Raw genomic sequence first — 25,785 nt, forward strand, 5'->3', positions numbered from 1 at the left:
TTACTTTCTAGTCTTTATCTATTTCTCGATCATTTTATGTACTATGCGCCTCTATACACAGGTGTACAAGCTAAACATTTGTAAATGTTGAAATGTATTGTTATTCAATTAAAAAAAATTTAAAAATTATATTCTGTATAATTGCAATCTATCTATCTATCTATCTATCTATCTATCTATCTATCTATCTATCTATCTATCTATATCTATCTACTGTGGTTGTGTTCTAAGACATTGACTTTGGTTGCGAACGAACCAGGTTCGAATCCCTCTTTACAGCATTGGGGGTATAGTCGTGAGCATAGCTGGCTTCCAAGCAGTTAACCCGGGTTCAATTCCCAGCCAACGCAGTTGATGTTTTTCAACATCAACTCCGTCCTCAAAAAGGCAAAAAAGCAGAGGATGTACTTCCTGCGGCTTCTGAGGAAGCATGGCCCGCCACGGGAGCTGCTGATGCAGTTCTACAGAGCCGTCATCGAATCGGTCATGTGTTCTTCCATCACAGTCTGGTTTGGTGCTGCTACAAAAGAGGACAAACTCCGACTGCAACGGACAATCAAAACTGCTGAAAGGATAGAAATAAATTCAACACTATATGGGAATATTTTATTACAACGAACCTTTTTGAGTGTATTAATTCATCAAATTGAATAATAACATAAAATAAACAACTTTAAAATATACCTGTACATTTCAGTAGTGATTTATTTTTTTTCAACATGGTGAAACATGCAAATGTTTTACAACATATATACGGGCATCTAAAAGAAGACCGAAATCAATCATGCAACAGGAGCCTGCAGATGCCAATGGATGCGATCGAATGTTGTCCAGTTTGCAGCCGGAACTGTTGAGGCTCCAGGTTCTGTCCCGTTTGCATTTTGCAGCCGTTAAATCACACCCGCAGGCTTCTGTTGCGCAGTCGATTTACAGCAGCTACGCCATCTCCATCAATGTGTGGTGAAACAAGGCAAAAAGAATAATGAGCAATCAAGACAATGGTAGAAAAGAAGACGGCACAACAATTCCCTTTTACGTGTTTGAAATACATCTAGAACCAATAATGAACACGCGGCAACAATGAAATGAAAAAGATTTTCCGATCAGAGCGTTTTTGAATTCGTTGATGTCTGAACATTCCTTGCGCTCCCCCTTCAACCTATTCCACAATGATCTCTATTCATGTTCATTTAGTAGTTGGTCCTTGGCGGCCATCTTCGGGATGTATTCTTGGAGTCTTGCCGTTTCCTCCTGGATAGTGCCCGTGACGCCGGCCAGTCTTTGTGTAGAGCTTCGAGATGCCGTACTTGCGGCGGAACGCTCCGTGGGTCGTAAGGAGCTTGCGCGACTCCCCGTGGCCAGGCTATTATGCTATAGCGGGGTCTGGGATTAGTGTTAATGGCCTGGATCTTATTCTCGCCATTCAGCTGACTATTCAGGATCTGCTTCAGCCTTTTTGGGCGTTTGACTGTGGCTGTCCTTCGAGCTGCCTCCTCACGGTTGCCATTTGCCTGATGTCGCTAACCGAGATATTCGGAGCCGTCAGGTCGTTCGATCCCTTCGGTTGCGATCGTCCTCCCTCGTCTAGATATCATTCGCCCGCAAATGTCCTTTCTGTATATCCAAGCTGTATGCCAAGAACGAGGACTCGGTTTGCTTGAGCTAATACTGCAACGCTTCTGCTTTGATATGTTGTGGTTTCCACTTGATTTGGTCATTTAAGATCACCCGTAGCGATTTGATTTCAATATTCTATACTCTGAATTTGGATTTTTCTCAACTCAACCGGGCCAATTTATAATTTTACATTGCAATAACCTTCGATCCTGATTACATTTATTGCACGTGTAATAAATGTTATACGTTCTGTACGCTGTTCACATTACGGTGAAAACAAACCTTAACCCGGACTTCAAACGCCAATTCAGTACCCGGATTTGGAACCTTAACCGTGACTTGAAAGCTAACTTACTCTGGCTTGAAACCTTACTGCAAAAGCCGTACACTTCTTTAAAGCCGTAAACGATTTTGAAACCCCGCCCCTTGTTGAAAGCCCTAATCCAGGCTCTGGTGCGCGTCCACTTCGGCGAGGTCGGCAAGGTTAACTTTGGCGCGCAGCGGCGGCGGCGTAAGCGGACCGCGCGGCGCATCCGAGGCGTGCGTGCTGGTTTTCTTGCTGGTGTTGATGTTGAGACTCTTGGATCGCAGCGCAGGGAACTTCCTGTCATCCTCGTCGTCCGCGTCCTCGCCGTCGCCATGGTTACTGGGCTCAACTCGGGAGGGGGAGGCGTTGTCTGGCGCCGGCGGGGCGCGCTCGCTGTCGCACGGCGAAATCAGGATGTCCACGCCGAACAGCGATTGGCTCCTGTCTCGGTTCCGAATGACGTCCAGAGTGCAGCCCGACGCCGTTTGGACGGTCCCTGGAGACAGGAAGTGGACAAAACTTTGGCTAGAAACCCAAACTATCTTGAAGCCCTCGCTCTGGCTTGAAACCCTAATTCCAAACCATAACCCAGATTTAAAACCCTAATTTAAAACCCTATCTCTGGCAAGAAACTCTCATTTGAATCCCTAACTCTGACATGAAACCCTATCTGTCTCCATCCATCCATCCATTCTCTACCGCTTATCCGGGTCGGGTCGTGGGGGCAGTAGCTTCAGCAGGGACGCCCAGACTACCCTCTCCCCAGCCACTTCATCCAGCTCTTCCGGGGGGATCCCGAGGCGTTCCCAGGCCAGCCGAAGGATGTAGTCTCTCCAGCGCGTCCTGGGTCGTCCCCGGGGTCTCCTCCCGGTGGGACATGCCCGGAACACCTCACCAGGGAGGCGTCCGGGAGGCATCCGAATCAGATGCCCCAGCCACGTCATCTGGCTCCTCTCAATGCGGAGGAGTAGCGGCTCTACTCTGAGATCCTCCCGGATGACCGAGCTTCTCACCCTATCTCTAAGGGAGAGCCCGGACACCCTGCGGAGGAAACTCATTTCGGCCGCTTGTATCCGGGATCTTGTTCTTTCGGTCATGACCCACAGCTCATGACCATAGGTGAGCAGACCCAGCAGACCCTCACAATACGTTTGGGCCTGCCACGTCGGACCGGCATCTTCCCCCACCATCGGAGCCAACTCACCACCAGGTGGTGATCAGTTGACAGCTCCGCCCCTCTCTTCACCCGAGTGTCCAAGACATGCGGCCGCAAGTCCGATGACACGACCACAAAGTCGATCATCGAACTGCGACCTAGGGTGTCCTGGTGCCAAGTGCACGTGTGGACACCCTTATGCTTGAACATGGTGTTCGTTATGGACAATCCGTGACGAGCACAGAAGTCCAATAACAGAACACCGCTCGGGTTCTGATCGGGGGGGCCGTTCCTCCCAATCGCGCCCTTCCAGGTCTCACTGTCATTGCCCACGTGAGCATTGAAGTCCCCCAACAGAACAATGGAGTCCCCAGCGGGAGCGCTCTCCAGCACCCCCTCCAAGGACTCCAAAAAGGGTGGGTACTCTGAACTGCTGTTTGGTGCATAGGCACAAACAACAGTCAGGACCCGTCCCCCCACCCGAAGGCGGAGGGAGGCTACCCTCTCGTCCACCGGGGTGAACCCCAACGTACAGGCGCCGAGCCGGGGGGCAATAAGTATACCCACACCTGCTCGGCGCCTCTCACCATGGGCAACTCCAGAGTGGAAGAGAGTCCAACCCCTCTCGAGAGGACTGGTACCAGAGCCCCAGGTGTGTGTGGAGGCGAGTCCGACTATATCGAGTCGGAACTTCTCGACCTCACACACCAGCTCGGGCTCCTTCCCTGCCAGAGAGGTGACATTCCACGTCCCTAGAGCCAGCTTCTGTAGCCGGGGATCGGATCGCCAAGGTCCCCGCCTTCGGCCACCGCCCAGCTCACACTGCGCCCGACCCCTATGGCCCCTCCCACAGGTGGTGAGCCCATGGGAAGGGGGACCCACGTTACCCTTTCGGGCTGTGCCCGGCCGGGCCCCATGGGTGCAGGCCCGGCCACCAGGCGCTCGCCTTCGAGCCCCACCACCAGGCCTGGCTCCAGTGGGGGGCCCCGGTGGCCCGCGTCCGGGCAAGGGAAAACGAAGTCCATTGTTTGTCGTGATCATTAGGGGTCTTTGAGCCGTGCTTTGTCTGGTCCCTCACCTAGGACCTGTTTGTCATGGGTGACCCTGCCAGGGGCATAAAGCCCCAGACAACTTAGCTCCTAGGATCACTGGGACACACAAACCCCTCCACCACGACAAGGTGACGGCTCAAGGAGGGGCCTATCTGTCTCAAGGACCGTAATTCAAAACCCTAATCCAGATTTGAAACCCCAACTTCAAACCCTAACCTTGTCTTGAAATCATAATTTGAAAACCTAACACTGTCTTAAAACGACAATTTGAAAACCTAACCCTATCTTGAAACCCTAACTTCAAACCCTAACTTTGTCTTGAAACCATAATTTTAAACCCTAACACTGTTTTAAAATGACAATTTGAAACCCTATCCCTGTCTTGAAACCCTCATTTGAAACCCTAACTCAGACTTGCAACCCTTAACCCAGACATGAGCCCCTATGGTTAGAAACCCTAATTTGAAACCCTAACCCTGACTTGAAACCTTAATTTGCAAACTTAACCCAGGCTTGAAAACCTAACCCTGGCATGAAAGCCTCATTTGAAACGCAAACCCCAACTTGATTTTGGCCTGTTTTGCTGCCACATCTTTTGTGTCTCCTGTTCGGAGAAACATCAATCATCATTCAGACGTGATGCATTCGGAGGACGTCGGTCCTACCGGCGTCGGCGCGTGCCGCTCGTCTCTCCGGACTCGCGGCCACCCAGGAGTCGCCGTCGCGGTCCGGCCAGTAGCGGTAGAGGCTGCCACCATCTGCGCTGCCGACGCTTCCGTGGCGCCGTAGGGAGACGCCGTCGGCGTCGCGCGCCAAAGCGGTTCCTCCGGTGCGGTCGGGCTCGAGCCGCTCCACGCCCGCCAGCTTCTCCAGAGCGCTCATCATGCGGGCCGAGAACTCCTCCAGCTGCGCCAGGCGCAGGTCCACCGTCTGCAGGGACGCCTTCATGGAGTGCTCGCGCTCGTTGACCTCCTCCAGACGCATGGACATGTTCTCAACCCTGAGCCCAAAAAAGCATCAAACCCACATTAGGCATGTTCTTCATATGTTTGTCATTTACTATTCTCCACCCTATGAAAAAACATAAAACCAACATCAATGTGTTTTTTACGTCCTTTACATGTTCTCTGCGCGTTCACCTCCTCCAAATGCATGAACAACTGTTCAACAACAAATACAGCAACTCTACTCTCCACCCTCTGAAAACAACAACATGAAATGAACATAAATATGTTCTTCACATGTTCACCTCCTCCAGACGGATGGACATGTTTTTTTTTAAATATGTTTTTGACGTGTTCTTTTCATATTCACCTCCTCCCAAAAAACCTCAAACCAATATCAATATAAATGTTATTTACTGTACATGTTGTTCACATGTTCAAACGTGCCACGTGTTTTTCATACTGTATGTCCTTTGCATGTCAGCCTGTGGAGGGATGTGCTGTGGAAAAACATAAGTTTCTCAACACTGGTGTTCCTGGCATGTTCTTGAGCATTGCCTGACCTCTCCGAGGTGATCCGGATCCTCTCGTTGTTGGACGATTGCTTCTCGTCGTCCTTTTCTCGGAAATACTCGTCCACGCATTGTTCCTCAAACTCGTGAAGACTCTTCAGCTCGTCCGCGCCCAGCAGAAGCTCTGCACACGCAAAATAAAACAAAAGAAACCATACGTGAACCACTGACCTCATTTTTTGGGTCTTTTAATGCAATAGTGATGGATTTGATGGCTATTTGGATTTAGACCACCATTGCTCTAAGAACTGGGCTTAAACCAAAAATATAAACCCAATTTGTTTCTCTTCTACCAGGCAACCTCAAAGTTGAGGTTTCCAGGTTTCACCCCTCCCGCAAAAAAACATAATTTTGCATCTTTTACGAACTAGCGATCGATTCACTGGACGTTTGGAGTTGGACGGCATTGTACTGAACGTATTTTTCAAATGACTTTCCGTTTTTGCAACCCCTGGAAGCGAGTGCGGCGACACGTGAGGGAGGGCGGTAGTCTTACGGAGGCGTCTCTGGGCGTCGCCGTCGCGGCGCGGTCGGCACCGGCAGCAGAGACGCTTGAGAACGATGAAGACGTGAGGGAAGACGATGAGGGGAGGAGGCAGAACGGGACGGTCGTGGAACGTCATGATCAGCTGGTAGCGCTGGAACTTCCACACCTGGTTGGAGATGGACTTCACCTCGAAGAACGTGTTGCTGCGCCGACAACACGTCGAAGCAGTCAAGAGCGGGAGAACGGAAATTAGGACTGTGTGCGTTTGTGCGTGTTGTCAGGGAGCTGTCAATCTTCCTGTAGGTTCTGTATGATTGATGTGAGAACGGTGCACTGACTTGAAGACGGCGATGAGCAGGTTGACCAGCAGGATGTTGGCCACCAGCAGGTAGCAAGCCATGATAGCCGGAGTCAGCCAGGCCCCCGGAATACACGGAGGGAGCTTCTTGCCGTCCTCGTCGTACAGGTTGTCCCCACAAGGAGCTGACACACACACACACACACACAGGTGTGACAATCTTGTTCTTCTGTATGATTATGGATTACGATGGCCGGTGCTTACGATTGATCTCCATGGCGTAAACTGAACGTCAACAATGAGAACAGAAGAGGATGAGTCAGTTCAACAGGAAGAGGAAACAATGTCAAAATTCACAACAAAAACAACAACACAATGGGTGCATCTCTTTTCTAGATTTGGCCCTTGAGGAACGATATTGATTATCTTTGACTTCAATGCAATTCCACTTCATGCATGAAGCACAAAGTGGACATTTGCGGCGGCGTCAGTGACGTGGCGTCGCCTTGAGTAGACGTCGCCGTGAAACGACCTCATCGAGGAACGCTCGTCTTATTTCCTCCAAACATTCCGACCTCGCTCGTCTGTGAAATTTCTGGTGGGAGGAGCCAGCGTGGAAACAGAGGAGCTAGGAAGTCCCAAGAACAGAAATGAGATGCACCCCAACTCAACATGTGTGCTGCTGCCCTCTGCTGCATAGGAGGCTTGACGAGCCACCTCTGGACAATGACACTACACTGTAATTTGTATTTGTGTGTTTGTTTGCGTGACTTGCTGTGTAATTGTGTGCTTATGTTTGTTTTTGTATGTGCACATTTGTGTGTTTGTTTTTTCATTTTGTGTGTATGTTTGTGTGTGGCAGGTGTTTGTGTATGAACGTGTGTGTGTATGTTTGTGAATTTGTGGGTATTTATGTTTATCTGTGTGTGTGAGTGTGTGTGATTGCCACGTGTGTTAGTGTGTGTGTGCATGTGTGTGATTGTGTACGTGTAAGCGTGTGCGTGAGTTTGTGTGTATTCGTGTGTGTATGTTTGTGTACGTGTATCTCTATTTGTGTGTATACGTTTGTGTGTCTTTGCATGTATGTCTATATTTGTGTGTCTATGTTTGTGTTTGTGTTTGTCTGTGTTTGTGAATGCGTGTGACTATGTGTGTGCATGCGTGTTTTGGTGTGTTAATGTGTTTGCGTGTTTATTTTTGTATGGTTCTACGTATGTTTGTCTTTTTGTGTGGGTGTGCTTGTGTTTGTGTCCATTTGTGTGTGATTGTGCGTGTCATGAGGCAATCATGGAGTGGCAGATTTTCAGGTTGTCGCAAAACATTTGAGAGACGAAGAAGAAGAAGCTGGAGAAACGCGGGCGGGCCGAGAGGAAGTCTTACTATGAATTCTAGTCTTACGGTCTATGGAGTCGGCAAACACCTCGCCGTAGATCATCCAGTAGGGCATGTAGAAGATGTTGCGAGCCAGGCGCCAGGTGGGCTCCTCGTCCGGGTGCAGGATGGCCTGGCGGGCCACGCCGAAGCTCATCAGGACCACCAACATGATCACCACGAAGTACAACATGTCGACCATCTGTGCCGCACAAACGCACACGCAAAGTCACGCTAACTTGGACTCGGCATGCGCGTGTGCCTGACTAACCATCTTTCCGATCATCATGACGTAGGGTCCCAGGTACTTGTTGACGCCGAAGATGTCGAGGACGCGGATGTACCAGAAGATGATGTCCACGCAGTAGACCACGCGGCCGTAGCCCATGAAGGGCTCGTCGTGCAGCCGCAGCAGCAGGCCCAGCACAAAGACGCAGATGGCCGCCAGGTCCGTGATGTTCCAGTAGTCCTCCAGCCACACGTTGATCTTCTGCTTCAGCTTGCCCGGCTCCGACATCAGGATCTGGCCGCGTGGGGGGGGGTGTCATTTATTATTGTGTGTGTACATATAATTTCTGACTCGTGTAACTTTGTGCGTGCATGTTTATTTTATGTCTGTGCAGGTAGCTCTTTGTCAATGTGTAGTTGATTTCTTTGTGTATGCGTGGAGTACATTAAGTGAAGTGTTTGTACTCGCTTCCTTCCCACCATTGGTGACGTTCGTGTGTTGTGTTGTTTTTGCCGTTTCTGGCGCCCACCTGTCGGACCTTCTCCAGGCCCAGTGTGAGGATGTAGGAAATGACGATCCACTCCTGGAGCGAGGGCCAGCGCTCCATCTTGACCAGGATGATGTAGTTGTACAACATCAGGTACACCAGGTACGAGATCTGGGCGGACACACGCACGTCACAGGCGCGTCACACGCACGTCACACGCGCTTCACACACAGACACAGTTGATCCACTAGTGCATCCTAGTTGTTAACTACTAGGATTTTATATCACTTGTAAAACAAGTAAAAGTTTTGGCTTGCTGTTAGTCCCATGTAGTTGTTCTACTAGTGCGCACTAGTGGCTTTACTAGAGCGCAAAAATGCCATACGGTAGCAGAAAAACCATCACTAGTAAGATGTAGTTTTTCGACTAGTGCACTGAACTGTCTTACTCGTGGGGACTAGTACATGGACCTTAGGCCGTGGCAACAGGAAGACTACTTGCCGTATTGAACCAGAACTTGGTGAAGGGGGCGCTGTAGAACTCGTAAATCTTCCTTCCGATGGGAATCCTCTTCTTTTGGTGGTCCTCCTCGTCTCCTTTCTTGGATACGCCGTCCGCGTCCTGTAAGCAAAGTTTAGCATACAAATCAAAAACGGTATACGGGTCATTTTCGTATCATTTGATCAATAACGGTAAAGACAAAAAAGAAAAACAAAATCTAATTGAGCAATTTCTTTTATGTCCCAAGCTGAAAGAGCCACACTGCAAGTCCCATTTTCACCAAGTTATTGATGAGTTGAAATTTAAAAGGCCAGAGCAAATGGTGGTGGCCCACTGAACTACACTTTTAAAGTAACAGTAACAGTAAAGACATAAACTGCTTTACATAAAAGTTTTGCGCAATTTCCAAACTCTGCAGATAAGATACAAGTGCATAAATGATCCTAACAACTCATGAAAGCCATTACACTCTTATCTCCATACAATCGTAGTAACGGTGAAGACGTGTAACTGTTCTCACAAATTCATGCATATTCATTCAAATCTGAGCAATAACAGGATTTATTTTGCTCGAGCGACGTACGTAAAAGAAGCAAAAAAATAAAGAAATCTCTCGACACCAAGACGCATTTGTGCCAGTTTTCATGGAAAAGAGGCGGAAAATCCAACATATCCCAATGATCAAACTTCACACGGGACATTTTGCCAATAAAGGTTTGAAAAATATCACTTTCAAATATTCGTTTTTCTTAGAAGCAATTATGACCTTTTGATGGATAACAACCGCCAATAATTCAAATTCTCATTATCAGTCAAATGAATTGATTTTCAAAAGGACATTCAATGGGCCGGGTCTTCACTGTTATTGATCAAATCATATAAAAATGAGTCACGTTGTGCCGGAGGGTCCTACTTTGCTGGACTTGTCGTCGTCGTCTTTGCTCCTGCCGCCGTCGTTCTCCTCGGACGAGTGGAAGGACGTCTCGTCGCCGATGCGGAAGTCGAGCAGGAGGATGGCGGGGGGGAAGACGATTCCCAAAATCACCTGCGGGGGCAGCGCAACAAATTGGAACTGTTCCCACGTTGGACCACGATACCAAACGTCATTCTAGCACTTTCTCGAAAGTGTCCCAAGGTGCCCAAACTTAAAAATATTGAACAATTGTGTCCATGTATGTGTGAACTCAGATTAATGACACGATTGATTTTGAGTGCACACTATGCTGGTACCTTTGACCTTAACAGCGGCTGGATATCCGAAAGTGATCAGGTCAGCGCGTACGCCCCCGTGAGCGGGGAGACGCCGACTGGCGGACTGCTCGGCGGCAACTTTTGTTTTAAAAAGAGGACTTTCTAAAAACAAAGGTAATGTGCATGTAGTGCAGCGCCGAACTCCCGTTTCATGGAAGCACAACACGTTTAAAATAGGATCTCCTATGTGTGGTATTTTTGGCGCCGTGGAAATTCAAACGCGTGATTAAACTGATTGAAAAAAATGACAGCGCGAGTCAAACGCACCCGGCCCCGATGGCCCCTGATGCTGTTTGGGATTGTTGGATGACAGGAAGTGGACATCGTTTCGTGTGAGCTGCCCGCTATGTGGTCGATGTTCCTGCTTTTGGACAGGAAGTGGCTGGCGGTGCGCTACCTTGAGGCCGTTGCTCTTGCCCATGCGCAGACATCCCATCCACATGTCGGTGAGCAGCATCTGGCTGCACGTGTGCGCGATGAAGTCTCGATGTTTGGCGGCCACGGCCAGCTTGAGGCAAGTGGAGTTGCTCCAGTTCTTCAGCTCGTAGGTCAGAAGCTTCATGGCGACCTGCTCGTCGCGTTTGTACGACTGGTCCAGAAGCTCGTAGGCCAGCTGCCCGAACTCCCTGTCGACACCGCACGAAAACGCGTGAAGAGGACGGCGGGCTTCGCCGAGCGCCTTCCCCCCGCCGTGAGTGCGGCCTCACTTGGAGTTCTTCTCCAAGTCCTGGTAGATGTCATCCACCAGCTCGCTCTGGGACGACTCGTGGGCCATGGCCTTGTAGAGCTTGCAGGCCACCAGCGCTTTGGCCATGGCCTCCTCCCCGCGCTGCCACAGGAAGAGCGCCATCTTCTGGCGCTTCATGAGCACGGCCCACACCATCAGCTCGTGGAAGGGGTACTGGAAACGGCTCACCTCGGGGTCGTCAACGTTGATGTCCACCTCCTCCTCCTTCTTCTTGCCCTTTCCCTTGGACGAGGCTCGTCGTCCTGGAGGCGGGGAGAGAGAATGTTGTTCTTGTCATAACGACAACGTGTTTGGATCGCATGGAATTGTGAACATTACCTCCATGCCGAGGAGCTTCAAGGCTTTGGGCTGGAAGACAAAACACCGTCAACTCGATGAAAATAATATACAGTACGCCTGTGACTTTTGTTGTGTGCTCTGTTTGCTGTTTTTGTTGCTTTAAAATGCTGACTGCCAAATTCATCAAGCACGTTTTTCAACGAGTAGGGGTGGAAGGTCTCCCGAGCTCGGTTTGTGAAATTCAAACTCCTACATGACTGTAATGACTAACAGACGCCAGTAGATGGTAGCTTGCGTCACTTTGGATTTGAGATCACCACAGCTTTTCAGTAGATGATAAAGATTAGCTGGTTGATGTCGGCTTATCACGTCAATTATGAGGGAGAGAAACACCAACAGATTGGCAAGTCACGGAGAGAATGACGAACGGCATGTAAAAAACTCACTGACCTTCTATTCGAGCCATTCTCAGGGGACTGAATCGATGGCAACTGGACTGATTTGGATTGATCCACAACAGTCCAGTTGCCATTGATTCATTACCCTGAGAATAGAATGACCCGGATGAATGAAAATATTCACAGGCAACTCGAGCCACGTGTTGAGTCAGCGTCGCTCACGCCGCGTTTGCTTGGGGTCCGGTGTTTATATTGTCGCAGAGCACAATATTCTGCCAGTCTCGAAAGATCAGTCAGAATGCTGTAAAACGGCTGGCAACATGGAGAACTCCCTGAAATGTGCTCGTGAGTGTTGAGGCTCACCCTCTTCAGGCCGTACAAGTTGTTGTAGAGCGTCCTGAAGGTCTTCCTGGTGTAATTGCAGCGATAAGCTCCGCCCATCAGGAACTCCAGAACCAATCCAATGTCAATCAAGGTGATCTGGTAGTCTGGAGGGAGGTTCCCCTGCAAGAACCACGAGTCATGTCATCAACCCGCTTTGCATCCATCCATCCATCCATTTTCTGAACCGCTTCTCCTCACTAGGGTCGCGGGCGTGCTGGAGCCTATCCCAGCTGTCATCGGGCAGGAGGCGGGGTACACCCTGAACTGGTTGCCAGCCAATCGCAGGGCACATAGAAACAAACAACCATTCGCACTCACAGTCATGCCTACGGGCAATTTAGAGTCTCCAATTAATGCATGTTTTTGGGATGTGGGAGGAAACCGGAGCGCCCGGAGAAAACCCACGCAGGCACGGGGAGAACATGCAAACTCCACACAGGCGGGGACGGGGATTGAACCCCGCACCTCAGAACTGTGAGGCTGACGCTCTAACCAGTCGGCCACCGTGCCGCCCCCGCTTTGCATATTGTCCTCAAAACCTTAAAGGTGACTCACCTTCTTGACATCTCGGACCACAAAGTGCAGCGTGTTGGCGGGTCCCAGCTTCTGTAGAATGCAAACGCACAAACAGAAATGAGCGCGTCAGCTCCGCAACGGAGGCGGAGCCACAGATGTCAGTCACGTGCCACGTGCGTGGCACCGCGGCGCGTCTGACCGTGTTATAGAGTTCCTCCAGACGAGGAATGGTGAGGAAGTGATGAATGTTGACCCCGTTCTCGATCAGAAGTTTCACAAAGTCAACGCGGTCCAACACCAACGCGTCCATCATGGCCTGCTCCAGAGAGTTCACCTGGGACATCGTCGTCATTGTCATCATTGTCTTAGTCTTCATCATTGTTATCGTCATCATCATCATTTATATGTTTATGTCGGTCAACTGGAATCCGAGCGTTTACTGCCAACGACGAATATATTCGTCAAGAACGTTTTTCAACTGGTTGGCGTGAAAGCGGGTCATGCCCAGCTTGTCTGTAAAATTCCGGTTTGCATACCATATATATATATATATATATATATATATATATATATATATATATATATAAATTGAACAATTTTCAGATTTCTCTTTTTGATAAATGTTCACTAAATATTTAACCAGTTCACTCATTTTTGGTCTATTTCCCCCGATGTTGGACAATGTTTTATTTACATTTATATACGTTTTTAATTTTCTTCTTTTTTACAATTTTCTTTTTTTTATATACTACTACACTCATTTATATGACTTTTTTTTTCATTTACAGTTTTACCCACTCATATTTGCGGTTCAGCATCTACTGACTCACCTATTCGTAGATTTTAAAAAGCTATATGTATTTTTTTTCCAGTTAAAAAAAAAAAAAATACATGGCATTACAAAATACATTATAATGGGTGTCAATTATTCGGAATTTTCACGATTCAAGGTCGGCCCGGTCCAATATATTTTATTACCTTGTTTTTTTAACCACAAATTTCCATTCATTTAAAACAAATAAAAATATTTGTTTTCTACTTTCACAAGTTTTCGTCCATTTTCACTCATTTTTTGAAAAGAACAAAAATATATGTATTTATACATTTTTTTCACTCACGTTTGACAATGTTTTCCTCATTTCAGACCCTTCAGATTTCTTGCCAATTTTCTATTTTACAATAACACATTCTCACTTATTTATTATTATTATTATTCATTTACTAATTTGTACTTATTTTTTATTTGTGTCCCCCCCGTTTTTCAGCAACTTCTGGAAAGATCAGTCAGAATGCTGCTGGCATTATGGCTTTGAAAACGTTTTGACATATTTGACGTGTTTTGACGTGTGTCTAACAACAATGGATGCAAAAGATGCTCGTGTTACCCAGCTGAGCAGCTCCAGCTTCCTGGGGTCAGTCTCCTCCGGCGGTTCGACTTTGATTTTTCCCGCTTTTCCTTTCTTCGCTCGAGCTTTTCCTTTGGCCGTCGATGCCGCCGCCCGCTCGGCCGCCGCCGGACTTTTGGGTCGCTCGCTCAGGGTTACTGGCTACACACGAACACACACGTCAAGTCCGGACTGATATTGAGTGACATCGAACGTTCTCGCCAATCACTAATCGCGGCGTTTGGGGGGGGGGCCTAAAGGTGAAACCCAGGAAGTAGACAGGTGTGTGTTGCTACGGGAGCAAAGTGGTGCGTGCGCGCTCACGGGCCAGTGGTGTCCGTGCACGAAGATCTGACTGCGAGCGATGTCCACGCGATTCCACGCCAGAGCCAAACTCAACTGGTCGCACGCCGACGCGTTGGTGCCTGCATGCGCACACGGGCGCTGGTCAATAACTGTCAAACACTCGCCAATAACATTTAAACACTTGCCAATCACTGTCGATCACTCATCAATCATTTGTCAATTCCTGTTAATCCGGTATGTGCGCAACGTACTTCTGCATCCGGCAAGACGGGTCGCAGCACTCCCTCGCCGCTCGGGTGAGTGAGGAAGGTGACCGTGACAAAAACCGCGCAGGAACATTAACGTCAACAATGTCTTTTGTTGAACACGTGTCACCACAAAGCCACCAAAGATGACAATATTCAATGTAAAGGTTTCCTTTGTGTTGACATACAGTATATCACATTTCTATAAATAAATTATATACAGTGGAAAGTATGTGAAGACATGAAGTGGTCATCAAATGTAGTCTGATCGTCATCTAAAGCACAATAATAAACAAAGGGAGTCTGCTTAAACTAATAACACATCAACAATTATATGTTTTCATATTTTTTATTGATAATAACATAAACATTCATAGGGAGGACAAAGTAAGTCAACCCTTGGATTTGATAACTGGCTGACCCTTGACCCTTTGGCAGTAATAACGTCAAGCAAAACTTTCCTATATTTTGCAGATCAAACGTGCACAACCGTCAGGGCGGTTTTTGGAGCATTCCTACTTACAAAACTGTTGCAGTTCAGCAAGATTCCTGCAGGGATGTCTGCTGTGGATCGCTCCCTTGGTCAGGACTTTATATATACATTTGTAGCTGGAAAAGGTGACGGAAGTATCTCTAAAATCTTGATGTTCATCAGTCCACAGTTAGAGAAATTGTAGCTTCTCTTCCAAGGAGTGGCCGTCCTTGTAAAGATGACTGCAAGAGCACAGCGCAGAATGCTCAATGAGGTCAAAAAGAACCCTAGCGTGTCGCCTGAAGACTTACAGAAATCTCTGTTGACAAATCTACCATATTTAAAACATGAAACAAGAATAACGCTGATGGGAGAACAAAGGAGCAAGCTGTCTCAATAAAACATTGCTGCTCGTTTGAAGTTTGCTAAAGAGCAATACTGGCAAACTATTCTGTGGACAGATGAAACCAAAGTTGAATTGTTTGCGTGGAACAGCACACCGACATCAAAACCTGGTGGTGGGGCATCAGGGTATGGGTGTGCTTTTCTACCTCAGGGCCTGGACAGCTTGCTATCCTCAATGGAAAAATGAATTCAAATGTTTCATCATCAAGATAGTTTGCAGAAGAACTTGAGGCCATCTGTCCAACAGTTGAAGCTCAAAAGAGGACAATAGGACAATGATCCAAAACAAACGAACAAACACAGAAGCAAATCAACAACATAATGGCTTCATAAGAAGAAAATACAGGTTCTAGAGGGGCTCAGTCAAAGTCCTGACCTCAACCCCAGGGAGATGCTGTCGCATGACCTCAAGAGAGCGATCCACAGCAGACATCCCTGCAGGAAGTTTTTTTTAAAGGAAGAGTGGTCCAAAATGCATAACCGCCCTGATGGTTGTGCATAAGTGATCTGCAACTACAGGAAATGTTGGCTAGGTTATTCCTCCCAAAGGGTCAAGGGTCAACCAGTTATTATTCCACACTTTTTTTCCCTGTCCAGTGAATTATTTTCAATCAAAATATGAAAACATATAATTGTTTGCGTACTACTAATTTAAAAGGTTTTTCTTATGATTTCAATAAAGATCAGACTACATTTAATGACCAATTTATGCAGAAATCTATTCCAAAAAGGTTCACATCATTTTTCCTGGCACTGTGCATATATTACTTGTCAATAACTGTTCATCACTGTCAATCACTGTCAAGGTGTCACATTTTGTATTCGACATGCCGAACTTTGACCTTTGAGCAGCGCTGTGAGGATTGACATCTCGATGTCCTGCTGGCCTTCGCTGCCCATCCGGAAGACCGTGATCTGAAACGACACCGCAAAATCACACTTTGCGTTTCCTACTTTGGTTTTCTTGCTTCCTGCTTCCTAGGCGGTGTTGGGAATGACTGACTCATTCCCTACTCTCTAGTGAGGGATTTTTTTTTTTTTTTAGCTTTGCTCCTCATGGACTCTTGTGTGACTTTAATCCCGCTATGCACTTGAGTTTATAAAGTCACATGACCGCACAAGCTTTCTATCAGTGATGCCGGTAACGCGTTATTTTATTTGATTTTTTGGTCATTTTGAGTAACAAGCCAATTACCGCGTTGCTTTCTCCCGGGGGTGTAATCAGATTACAGTTACTTTTTCAAACCAGCAATAGTTACTTTTGAGTCATCAATGTCTCTCACCAAGTACTGATTTGTGGCTAGTTACTCAGTTTTCCAGCCGTCAAATTCGAAGTTCATGATTATTTGCTAAAAACAATCAAGTTTATCAGTTTGAACATGAAATATCTTGTCTTTGTAGTGTATTCAATTAAATATAGGTTGAACTTCTTTTTGCAAATCATTGAATTCTGTTTTTATTATGTTTAACACAACGTCCCAACTTCATTGGAATTGGGGTTGTACAATGCACAGTGACGGATGCAGTACCATAAAAGTGCAAAGAAATGCACAATTTCACACTATTTTGGTTATTTTCCTGGAACTGAATCATAATCCATTTATGTTTATGCATTTTCTGTACTGTCAATTTGAAATAATGTATCTGAATAGAGGGATGGAAACTTCAAATTGGCCGGCGGGAGCCTGCGTGGAGGTAAGGGGACACGGTAGGATATGTGCACCAGCTGAGCTCGCCGCACCGATGTTCGCGAGTCACGACCGAAGCCGGGTGTTCGAGAGCTTGCTGAGAGACAGACAGGTAAGTGATAACTTAGCCGAAATTTGTGATTTTTTTTTTTTATCTCCCTGCCTTTCCTAGTTTACAATACACAAATTCTGTTCATAACTTTCATGGACAGAATTTCTAGGTGCAGCCGAGGTCTTGAGGGGGTCCGGTTTGGTGACAGTATCACGTCCCTGCTTTTTGCAGATGATGCGGTTCTGATGTGCCCATCAAGCCGTGATCTTCAACTCTTGCTGGAACTGTTCGCAGCCGAGTGTGAAGCGGATGGGATGAGAATTGGCACCTCCAAATCTGAGACCGTGGTCCTCAGTCGGAAAAGGGTGGCGTGCCCTCTCCGGGTCGGGGATGAGATCCTGCCCCAAGTGGAGGAGTTCAAGTATCTTGGGGTCTTGTTCACGAGTGAGGGAAGAATGGAACGGGAGATCGACAGGCGGATCGGTGCAACGTCTGCAGTGATGCGGACTTTGTATCGCTCCGTTGTGGTAAAGAAGGAGCTAAGCCGAAAGGTGAAGCTCTCGATTTACCGGTCGATCTACGTTCCTACCCTCACCTATGGTCACGAGCTGTGGGTCGTGTTAAGAACAAGATCCCGGATACAAGCAGCCGAAATGAGTTTCCTCCGCAGGGTGTCCGGGCTCTCCCTTAGAGATAGGGTGAGAAGCTCGGTCATCCGGGAGGATCTCAGAGTAGAGCCGCTGCTCCTCCACATCGAGAGGAGCCAGATGAGGTGGCTGGGGCATCTGTTTAGGATGCCTCCTGGACGCCTCCCTGGTGAGGTGGAGGACACGCTGACCCAGGACACGCTGGAGAGACTACGTCTTTCGGCTGGCCCGGGAACGCCTCGGGATGCCCCCGGAAGAGCTGGATGAAGTGGCTGGGGAGAGGGAAGTCTGTGCGTCCCTACTAAAGCGACCCGACCTCGGATAAGCGGTAGAAAATTGATGGATACATCCATCCATCCATCGTCTGTATCGCTTTATCCTCACTAGGGTCTCTGGCATGCTGAAGCAACAATATACATTTATATCCATCCATCCATTTTCAACGCCGCTTATCCTGGTTCGGGTCGGGGGTCGCTGGAGCCTATCCCAGCTATCCGGCCTTAAGTGAACTAAGAGCTTTTTTAGAGCAAGTTTAGCCACCTCATGTGTCACGATAGGTAGAAATCACAATTGTTAGAAAAGACAACGCAGTTGCGGAGTGAATGGCGAACGCCGTGTCAAAGGGCCAATTGAATGGCGAGGATGTGGGTCACCTGACATGCGTCCTACCCACCAGAGCTTTCTTCTTCATGCACTCCATGACCATGAGGAAGAGCTGCTGCGCTTGGCTGCGGGCGTAGTTGAACGTCTTCTGAATGGTCACCAGGAGCTGCTCCTTCACGCCCTCGCTCACAGACCTCAAAGTAAGAAAAATGTCACGGCAGCATTACACTCAACCACAAATCCCTCAAAAAGTACATAACAAACAATCAAGCACATTAAGAAGACAGTGGCAAAGCACTATGTTGGTCTAAATGAAGCTCTTCAACTCTCTGCGACATAGTTCCATGGCACCAGAATGTCGTTGAATGGCGGCTGAGTGCTACTTTTGTCCGAGTGGATCAAATTACTTACATGACAACACAGGCCCCTGACACAAGGATGCCACAAAATGGTGGTAAAGCACTACTTTTGTCTAAATGAAGTCCCTCCATTCAATTCAACACAGGTCTTTGACACCAAACTACAACAAGATGGCGGCAAAGCACTACTGTTGTCCAAATGAAGCTCTTCAAATCGCTCCGACAGTTCTTTGGCACCATGGTTCTACAAGAGGGCAGCGAGAGACTACTTTTGTCTAATCAAAGGTATTCAAATGACCTCAAATAACACCAGATGGCAGCAAAAAACACTCGACGTAGGGGAGATTTTCAGCAAATAACGGCGCATCGGTTACCCCAAAATTCTGCGAATTGGTTAATTAGCGGATGGCGAAGCGCAACTGTGCGGGTTTCACTGTTCACGGTTTTTTCAATTTCTTGTTGATTTGAACGGCTGGTACCACGAAACGTATATATTACCCGAAGACTACAACAAAAATGCAGCTGATTTCCTTTACCGCTTCTCCTCACACGGGTCGCGGGGGTGTCTTCTGGCGGGAGGCGGGGTACGCCCTGAACCGGTCGCCAGCCAATCGCAGGGCACACGCAAACAAACAACCATTCGCACTCACATTACCTTTATTTGTACAGTGTTCCCTCACTATATCGCGGTTCACCTATTGGGGATTCCGTGCGTTGCGGATTTTTTTCATAGTCGTGTGGCGCATAATTCGCCATATCGCGGGATTTTGAGTTTTTGCTGCAATCTTTTTATTGTGGTAAAATAAATGAATCTAAAACTTTAAAATGGGACAAAAATACATTTAAAAAACATGTATGGTTCATCAGTGAAAATTGAACATTTCCTCGCTCGGTGTTCCCCTCGCGTTGCGACAAATAAACACGGCCGACCCACCCGTCGTCATGGCAATATCGGTGTGCGAAGGAGATGATGTCGGAGGCTCGCCCGCTTCCGTCGCACAGCACCACGGGAACGGGGGGGTCATCCCTCAAGCTCTCCAGGACGACGGAGACCACGTTGGGGCCCCCCTCCAGGATCAGACACACCACGGGCACGCCTTGACCCAGACCTGCACACACCGCCCACGCCGGGGGCGGAGCTAGTCATTTGTCGCCCCGGATCAACCGCTCGTGGTCGCGGTCCCGGGAATCGCGTCGAGTCACCTCAGTCGAGTCCTGTCTAGGGCCGCAACTAACGCTTCTTTTCATCATCGACGATGAATCGGATTTTCGAATTTCCATCTCTTTATTCAAAAACAGGACGATTTCAAATTGACAGTACAGAAAATGCACAAACTTAAACGGTTTGCTCCGTAAAATCGAAAAGATCAGAAAATCTGCAAAAATGTCAATCGTTGTTTTCCAAAGAAAAAGATTGATACATTTGTAAAGGTCTTAGTTTGATGAAACACAAAGATGATTAATGACAGAAATGTGCGACTATTTACTGTGGAGAGGAGGAAATTCAAAGGATTTGGATAATTTCATTTTAAACGAGGCCTCTAAATGAAGAATCGATGACTAAAAATCACGACGGATTCATTTGATAATCGATTAGTTGTCGATGAATCCCCTGTCCTGCCAGTCACTCGAGGTGACGTCAATCACGTGGGTCGGGTCAAGCGGACCACGGCGGCGGCGGCGGCTCACGCGTGTTGATCTTCTGCAGCGCCACGTGCTTCTCCAGCTGCCTCCGCAGTCGGACCTCGGCGCCGTACTTGCCGCTGGTGCCGTTGTCGGCCAGGATGAAATGCGAGTGGCTGCCGTTGACCGCCGCCAGCTTGCTCAGCGGGTTGCCCATCGACTGGTACGGGCGCGCCACCTCCACACGCGCGCACGCAAACAAACCATAAACTGGTGATGAATTGGTGTCTTTTGCGAAGCGTAAACGGACGAATGAATGAGCGAGGGAACGTTTGGAATGTTTTGCTCTCACGTCTCTGCCGAGGAGGTCGTCCTTGTTCTCGACGATGCCCCACGGCGCGATGCCCACGGCGCACACTTTGCCGCGAGACTTGGACGAGTGCTCCTTGAGGGCGTCGCCCACGTGGCGGATCGCACCTGCAAAACACGAGCCGTCGCCAGCGTCGTCTTGATTGCGAGTAGCGACAATTTGCCAAATCGACGAACGAACGTTGGCAATCATCAGGTTCCGGTGCTCATGTTGCTGCCAGTGAAGAGCCAACACTGCAAAAACCGATCTTAAGTACACCACAGCATTAGTACTGAAATGAGGAATATCTTATTTCATTTCAGAAAAAGACTTTTTGATTTGGCAAAGAAGTCATTTGGACGGATAATGCATGCCTTTTAGTGTTCAAACATTTCCAGAAAATTGTTCAAAGTCGCTAAATGTGGGGATTCTCTCGGTGGTTTAAAGGCAAAAAGCATGAGTCACTTTTCAAAAGTTCAAAATGAAAGACGAGAACATTGAGGATGTGATGAGGAATACGTTACTCAATTTAACTAAAACCTTCAAGACATTTTGCCAAGTCAAACTTTGCCGATTTCTTCAAATCCTGTCAAGTCAAATTTCACTGTTCTATTGGTATATTATTTTACTTAAATTAGGTTATATATTCCTCATTAAATTAGCAATTATCTTGTTTTTTTGTTTGTTTTTTAACTTTTTGCAATTTAGCAACTTTTGAAAAGTTGTTTTGAGCCGTGGTTCTCAAGCACCAACGCAAAAAAATACTTGACTCCCCAGCTGCCACTATAATATAATATAATATAATATAATATAATATAATATAATATAATATAATATAATATAATATAATATAATATAATATAATATAATATAATATAAAATAATATGATATAATATAATATAATATAATATAATATAATATAAAACTCATTTGTATCTGAGATCTGGTTCTTTCACCAGCTGAGGGTAGGAACGTAGATCGACCGATAAACCGAGAGCTTCGCCTTTCGGCTTAGCTCCTTCTTCACAACAATGGACCGATACAAAGTCCGCATCACTGCAGACGCTGCGCCGATCCGCCAGTCGATCTCCCGTCCATTCTTCCCAACACTCGTGAACAAGACCCCAAGATACTTGAACTCCTTCACTTGGGGCAGGATATCATCCCCGACCCAGAGTGGGCACACCACCCTTTTCCAACTAAGGACCACGGTCTCGGATTGGGAGGTGCCGATTCTCATCCCAGCCGCTTCACACTCGGCTGCGAACAGTTACAGCAAGAGTTGAAGATCACGGCTTGATGGACACATCAGAACCGCATCATTTGCAAAAAGCAGGGACATGATACTGTCACCAAACCGGACCCCCTCTGCACCTAGAAATTCCTTACCGCTGGTGTCCACCAACGAGTTCGGGGTTGACGCCACGACAGGCAGCGACCACCTTACGGCCACAGCTCCGGTCGGCCGCCTCAGCAATTTAGGCGCGGAACACGGTCCACTCGGACTCGATGTCCCCTGCCTCCCCCGGAACGTGGGCGAAGTTCTGCCGGAGGTGGGAGTTGAAACTCCCCTCTGACAGGGGGACTTGGCGTTCCCAGCGGACACTCACAAAATGCTTGGGTCTGCCAGGTCGGACCGGCATCATCCCCACCATCAGAGTCAAATCACCACCAGGTGGTGATCGGTTGACAGCTCCGCCCCTCTCTTCCCCGAGTGTCCAAGACACTCATTGACTCACCATTGAACTGCGACCTAAGGTGTCCTGGTGCCAAGTGCACGTGTGGACACCTTTATGTCTGAATATAGTGTTTGTTATGGACAGTCCATGACGAGCGCAGAAATCCAAACGCAGAACACCGCTCTGGTTCTGATCTCCCAATCACAGCATTCCAGGTCTCACTGTCATTGCCCACGTGAGCATTGAAGTCCCCCAGCAGAATGATGGAGTCCCCAGCGGGAGCGCTCTCCAGCACCGCCTCCAAGGACTCCAAAAAGGGTGGGTACGCTGAACTGCTGTTTGGCGCATAGGCAGAAACAACAGTCAGGACCCGCACATTCACATTCACATTCAAGCACACCTGGCGACGCCGTCGTTCAGCGCACACACGGCGGCTCAAGCTGAAACCTGTGCGTTGTAGCGTCTGCGAGACTTTTCAAAAGTTGCTCAAAGTTCCCACTCCAATTGTGGCGGTGTGTATGTTTGTGAATTTCAAAGTGAAATACAAGCGAGCGCGAGCGTACCGGTGCTGACGCCGCCCGTGAAGATCCACGCCCCGGTGGTGACGGCGGCTTTGATGAGGCCTCGGCCGAACACCTGCCGCAGTTTGGGGGGCAGCTCGAAGTTCTGCAGGCCGCCATGGACCGAGATGAGCAGCGTGGGGAGCTCCAGCGACCACTCCTTCACCATCAGCTGGAGCAGGGCGTCTGGCTTCGAGTCGAAAGACACGCGGATGTACTGCGGGGGGGGGGGACAAGGGGGGGGGGGGGGGGATTACGACTGTGAACCCATATCAATGAATGGTCGCCTCATATACACAACAAATTGATGGATAACTAGTTTTGAAATCGTTTTTCAAAGGGGGATGGGTAACAAAAAAATGCGTGCCATATCTCAATGTCCTCAATTACAGTAGAAGACGAGATGAAGTCGACGCACATGATTTGCTTGCACGGTCCACATAAAATGCTGTGGAGGGCCGGATCTGGCCCCTGGGCCGCCAGTTTGACACCTGTGCTTTAAGCCAATGAGTGCGAAGAGTATCCTTTCAGGTCGGGACTATTCTCCTGTACCGTGGCCTTGTTGACGTGTCCTCCCTCCTGGAACTCAATGACGCCGTACGCGTCCGTGGGCGTGGCCCGGGTGTGTTTGAGGGGGGTCCAGCGCTCCGGGGGTCTGAGCGGCGGGCCGTCTCCCCGCCCCCGCCCCTCCTCGGCCGGCCCCTCCTCCTCCTGCCCGCCGAGCGCCGCGACCGCCGAGTGCTGGGCCACCAGCTGGCCGCAGCTGCACCTGCGAGGAGAACACCGCGGCGTCGCGTCGCCTCACGTCACGTCATTGCATCGCCGTCTTTCTTGGCGCGCGGCGTGTGCGTGTCCGTGTGCGTGTGCGTGCGCGTGTGAGGCACCTGCTGGCGTCTTTTCCTGTAATGATGCGCACACATTCTCTCTTCTGGAAGGTTTTCTCGATCCAAGCTCTCTGCAGCTGAAACACGTCACACAAGATGGCATTTGATCACACCGGATCACATTTGATTCATTTTGCACATTGTTGTCATTTACAGTATTTTTACCAATGATGAATCAGACGCGCTTTTTAACAACAACACTTCTTTTTTTTTTTGCGTGTATTCGCGTGCGCGTCTGTGCGCACGTGTGTTTGTGTGCAAACGAAGCTGACTAATTATTGTGAGAGCGGAGCTTTCCATTTCTTGATGGTTCCAATCCTCTTACACAATAATCATAAAAAAACAAATAATCCTGCTCAGCTTTTAAATCGCTGCGATAATGTTTCATTGTGCTCACGCACACGCACACACACAAACACACTGCGTGACATTGCACTCTGCATAATGGAGGATTAGCGTGAACGTAACTTAAGCCTCGTTTACATTGCGTCCAGCGTGGTCATCCTCTCTCTTGTGCTCTGTGTACTGTACATACATCTATATCGACATATACCGTATGCCGTGTAGTGTACATAAATGTCATTCAAACACTTACTTCCTGCCAGCTGTATTATTATTTTTTTAAATGTAGTCTTTCCCTTCCAAACGTCTCCCATGAGGACTCAACGTTAAAGTGGCGCTATTGTCTGGAACCTCTTAGAAGCCTGAAGCTGTCTCAAAAGACGGACGCGTTGTCGCCAAAGACCTCAAGTTGTCTCGGAGGACAGCAGTTTGCCTCTGATGACAGAAAAAAAGTTGGCTCTGCGCACAATAAGTTGTCTCCAAGAACTTGAAATTGCCCCAAGGTTCTTCCTGACGGCATCTAGTCTTCTCAAGGGACATGAAGTTGTCAGCCAGTATTTGAAGTGTTTCCATGGTTATCTCCAAGGACGTGAAATTGTCTCTGGGTATGAGGGCAACGAGTTTTCTCCACAGACCAAGGTGTCTCTGAGGACTTTGAAGTTGTCTCTGGAGACTTCAAGGTGTCTCCAAGGATTTCAAGGTGTCTGTGAGTTGCCTCCATGGCAATTATCTGAAAGTCGCTCAAGTTGTTTCTGAGCAACTTCAATTTAATCGTCTCCTGTCCGAGGACTTCAAGCTGCCTTTGAGCAACTTGCGTCTGTGGACTGGAAGTGTTGCCTCGAAACACGGCGGTCTTCAAGTTGCATTTGGGAACCTCGAATAGTCTGTGAGGACTTCCCAGTTGTCACCGAGGACATCAAGTTGTATCATGTAAATAAATGCGCAGGGTCAGCAGGTGGATGTAAACATAGAGTGCGCAGTCTAAACATGCAGGGTATATTTGAAAATGTTCGACTAACCCTCTGCGATCCAGACGAGGCGCTGCGTTTGACGGACGAGCGCTTGAAGGAGCCGTCGGTTCCTCGCCTTCCTCTGCCGTCCGTCGTCATGCCTTCCGTGTCGCCGCGTGTTCAGGTGTGCCTCAGCTTCATCCTCCTGGCGCCGCTCCGCCACGATGCGTTCGAGCGTCTCTGCCGGACTGGGACCGCTGCGTGCCGGCCGACCGACCGGCCTCAGTAAGCGGGATTAGTCGTCTTTAATGCATGACGGAGATTTCATAAATGCCGATTGCAGGAAAATCCACTTTCGGAGCACAAAAAAGGCCAACAAAGACGTGAGCCGGACGCTTCGATTCACGTGCTTCCCGACACTTCCTGATCACTTTTTCACCCACGTCTTCTCTTCTTGGCTCATCAAACGCAATTATTTTCATTCGAAGACGTCAAACATCGCGTCCGACAACAAAGGTCAATTGATGCTTCATTCTTTGAATGTACAGGGGCTGTCCTCATGCCTTAAGCCAACCTCCTTGAATTCAAAGCATGGCTCATTATTTTGGAATTAACCACATATTTGCTCTTCACACAAA

General features: G+C 48.3%; 1 protein-coding gene across 1 annotated transcript; it reads right to left on the bottom strand.

The window, feature by feature from the left end:
• Positions 1–603: 603 nt before the first annotated feature.
• Positions 604–25,561, bottom strand: LOC133468668 (transient receptor potential cation channel subfamily M member 1-like). Its single transcript, XM_061754851.1, is given in 29 exon segments — positions 604–2,420; positions 4,798–5,132; positions 5,640–5,772; positions 6,145–6,338; positions 6,474–6,618; positions 6,698–6,718; positions 7,832–8,006; positions 8,076–8,327; positions 8,563–8,691; positions 9,022–9,141; positions 9,935–10,066; positions 10,670–10,898; positions 10,980–11,250; positions 11,253–11,262; positions 11,339–11,368; positions 12,061–12,201; positions 12,637–12,687; positions 12,797–12,931; positions 13,983–14,144; positions 14,307–14,407; positions 16,253–16,325; positions 18,471–18,594; positions 19,694–19,868; positions 20,449–20,620; positions 20,735–20,859; positions 22,975–23,188; positions 23,524–23,740; positions 23,856–23,932; positions 25,217–25,561. Coding segments are annotated over 29 exon segments (4,398 nt in total). The 5' UTR covers positions 25,307–25,561; the 3' UTR covers positions 604–2,055.
• Positions 25,562–25,785: the final 224 nt, after the last annotated feature.

The sequence above is a fragment of the Phyllopteryx taeniolatus genome, chromosome 2, assembly GCF_024500385.1.
Source record: "Phyllopteryx taeniolatus isolate TA_2022b chromosome 2, UOR_Ptae_1.2, whole genome shotgun sequence".
In the NCBI taxonomy this organism is placed as follows: domain Eukaryota; kingdom Metazoa; phylum Chordata; class Actinopteri; order Syngnathiformes; family Syngnathidae; genus Phyllopteryx; species Phyllopteryx taeniolatus.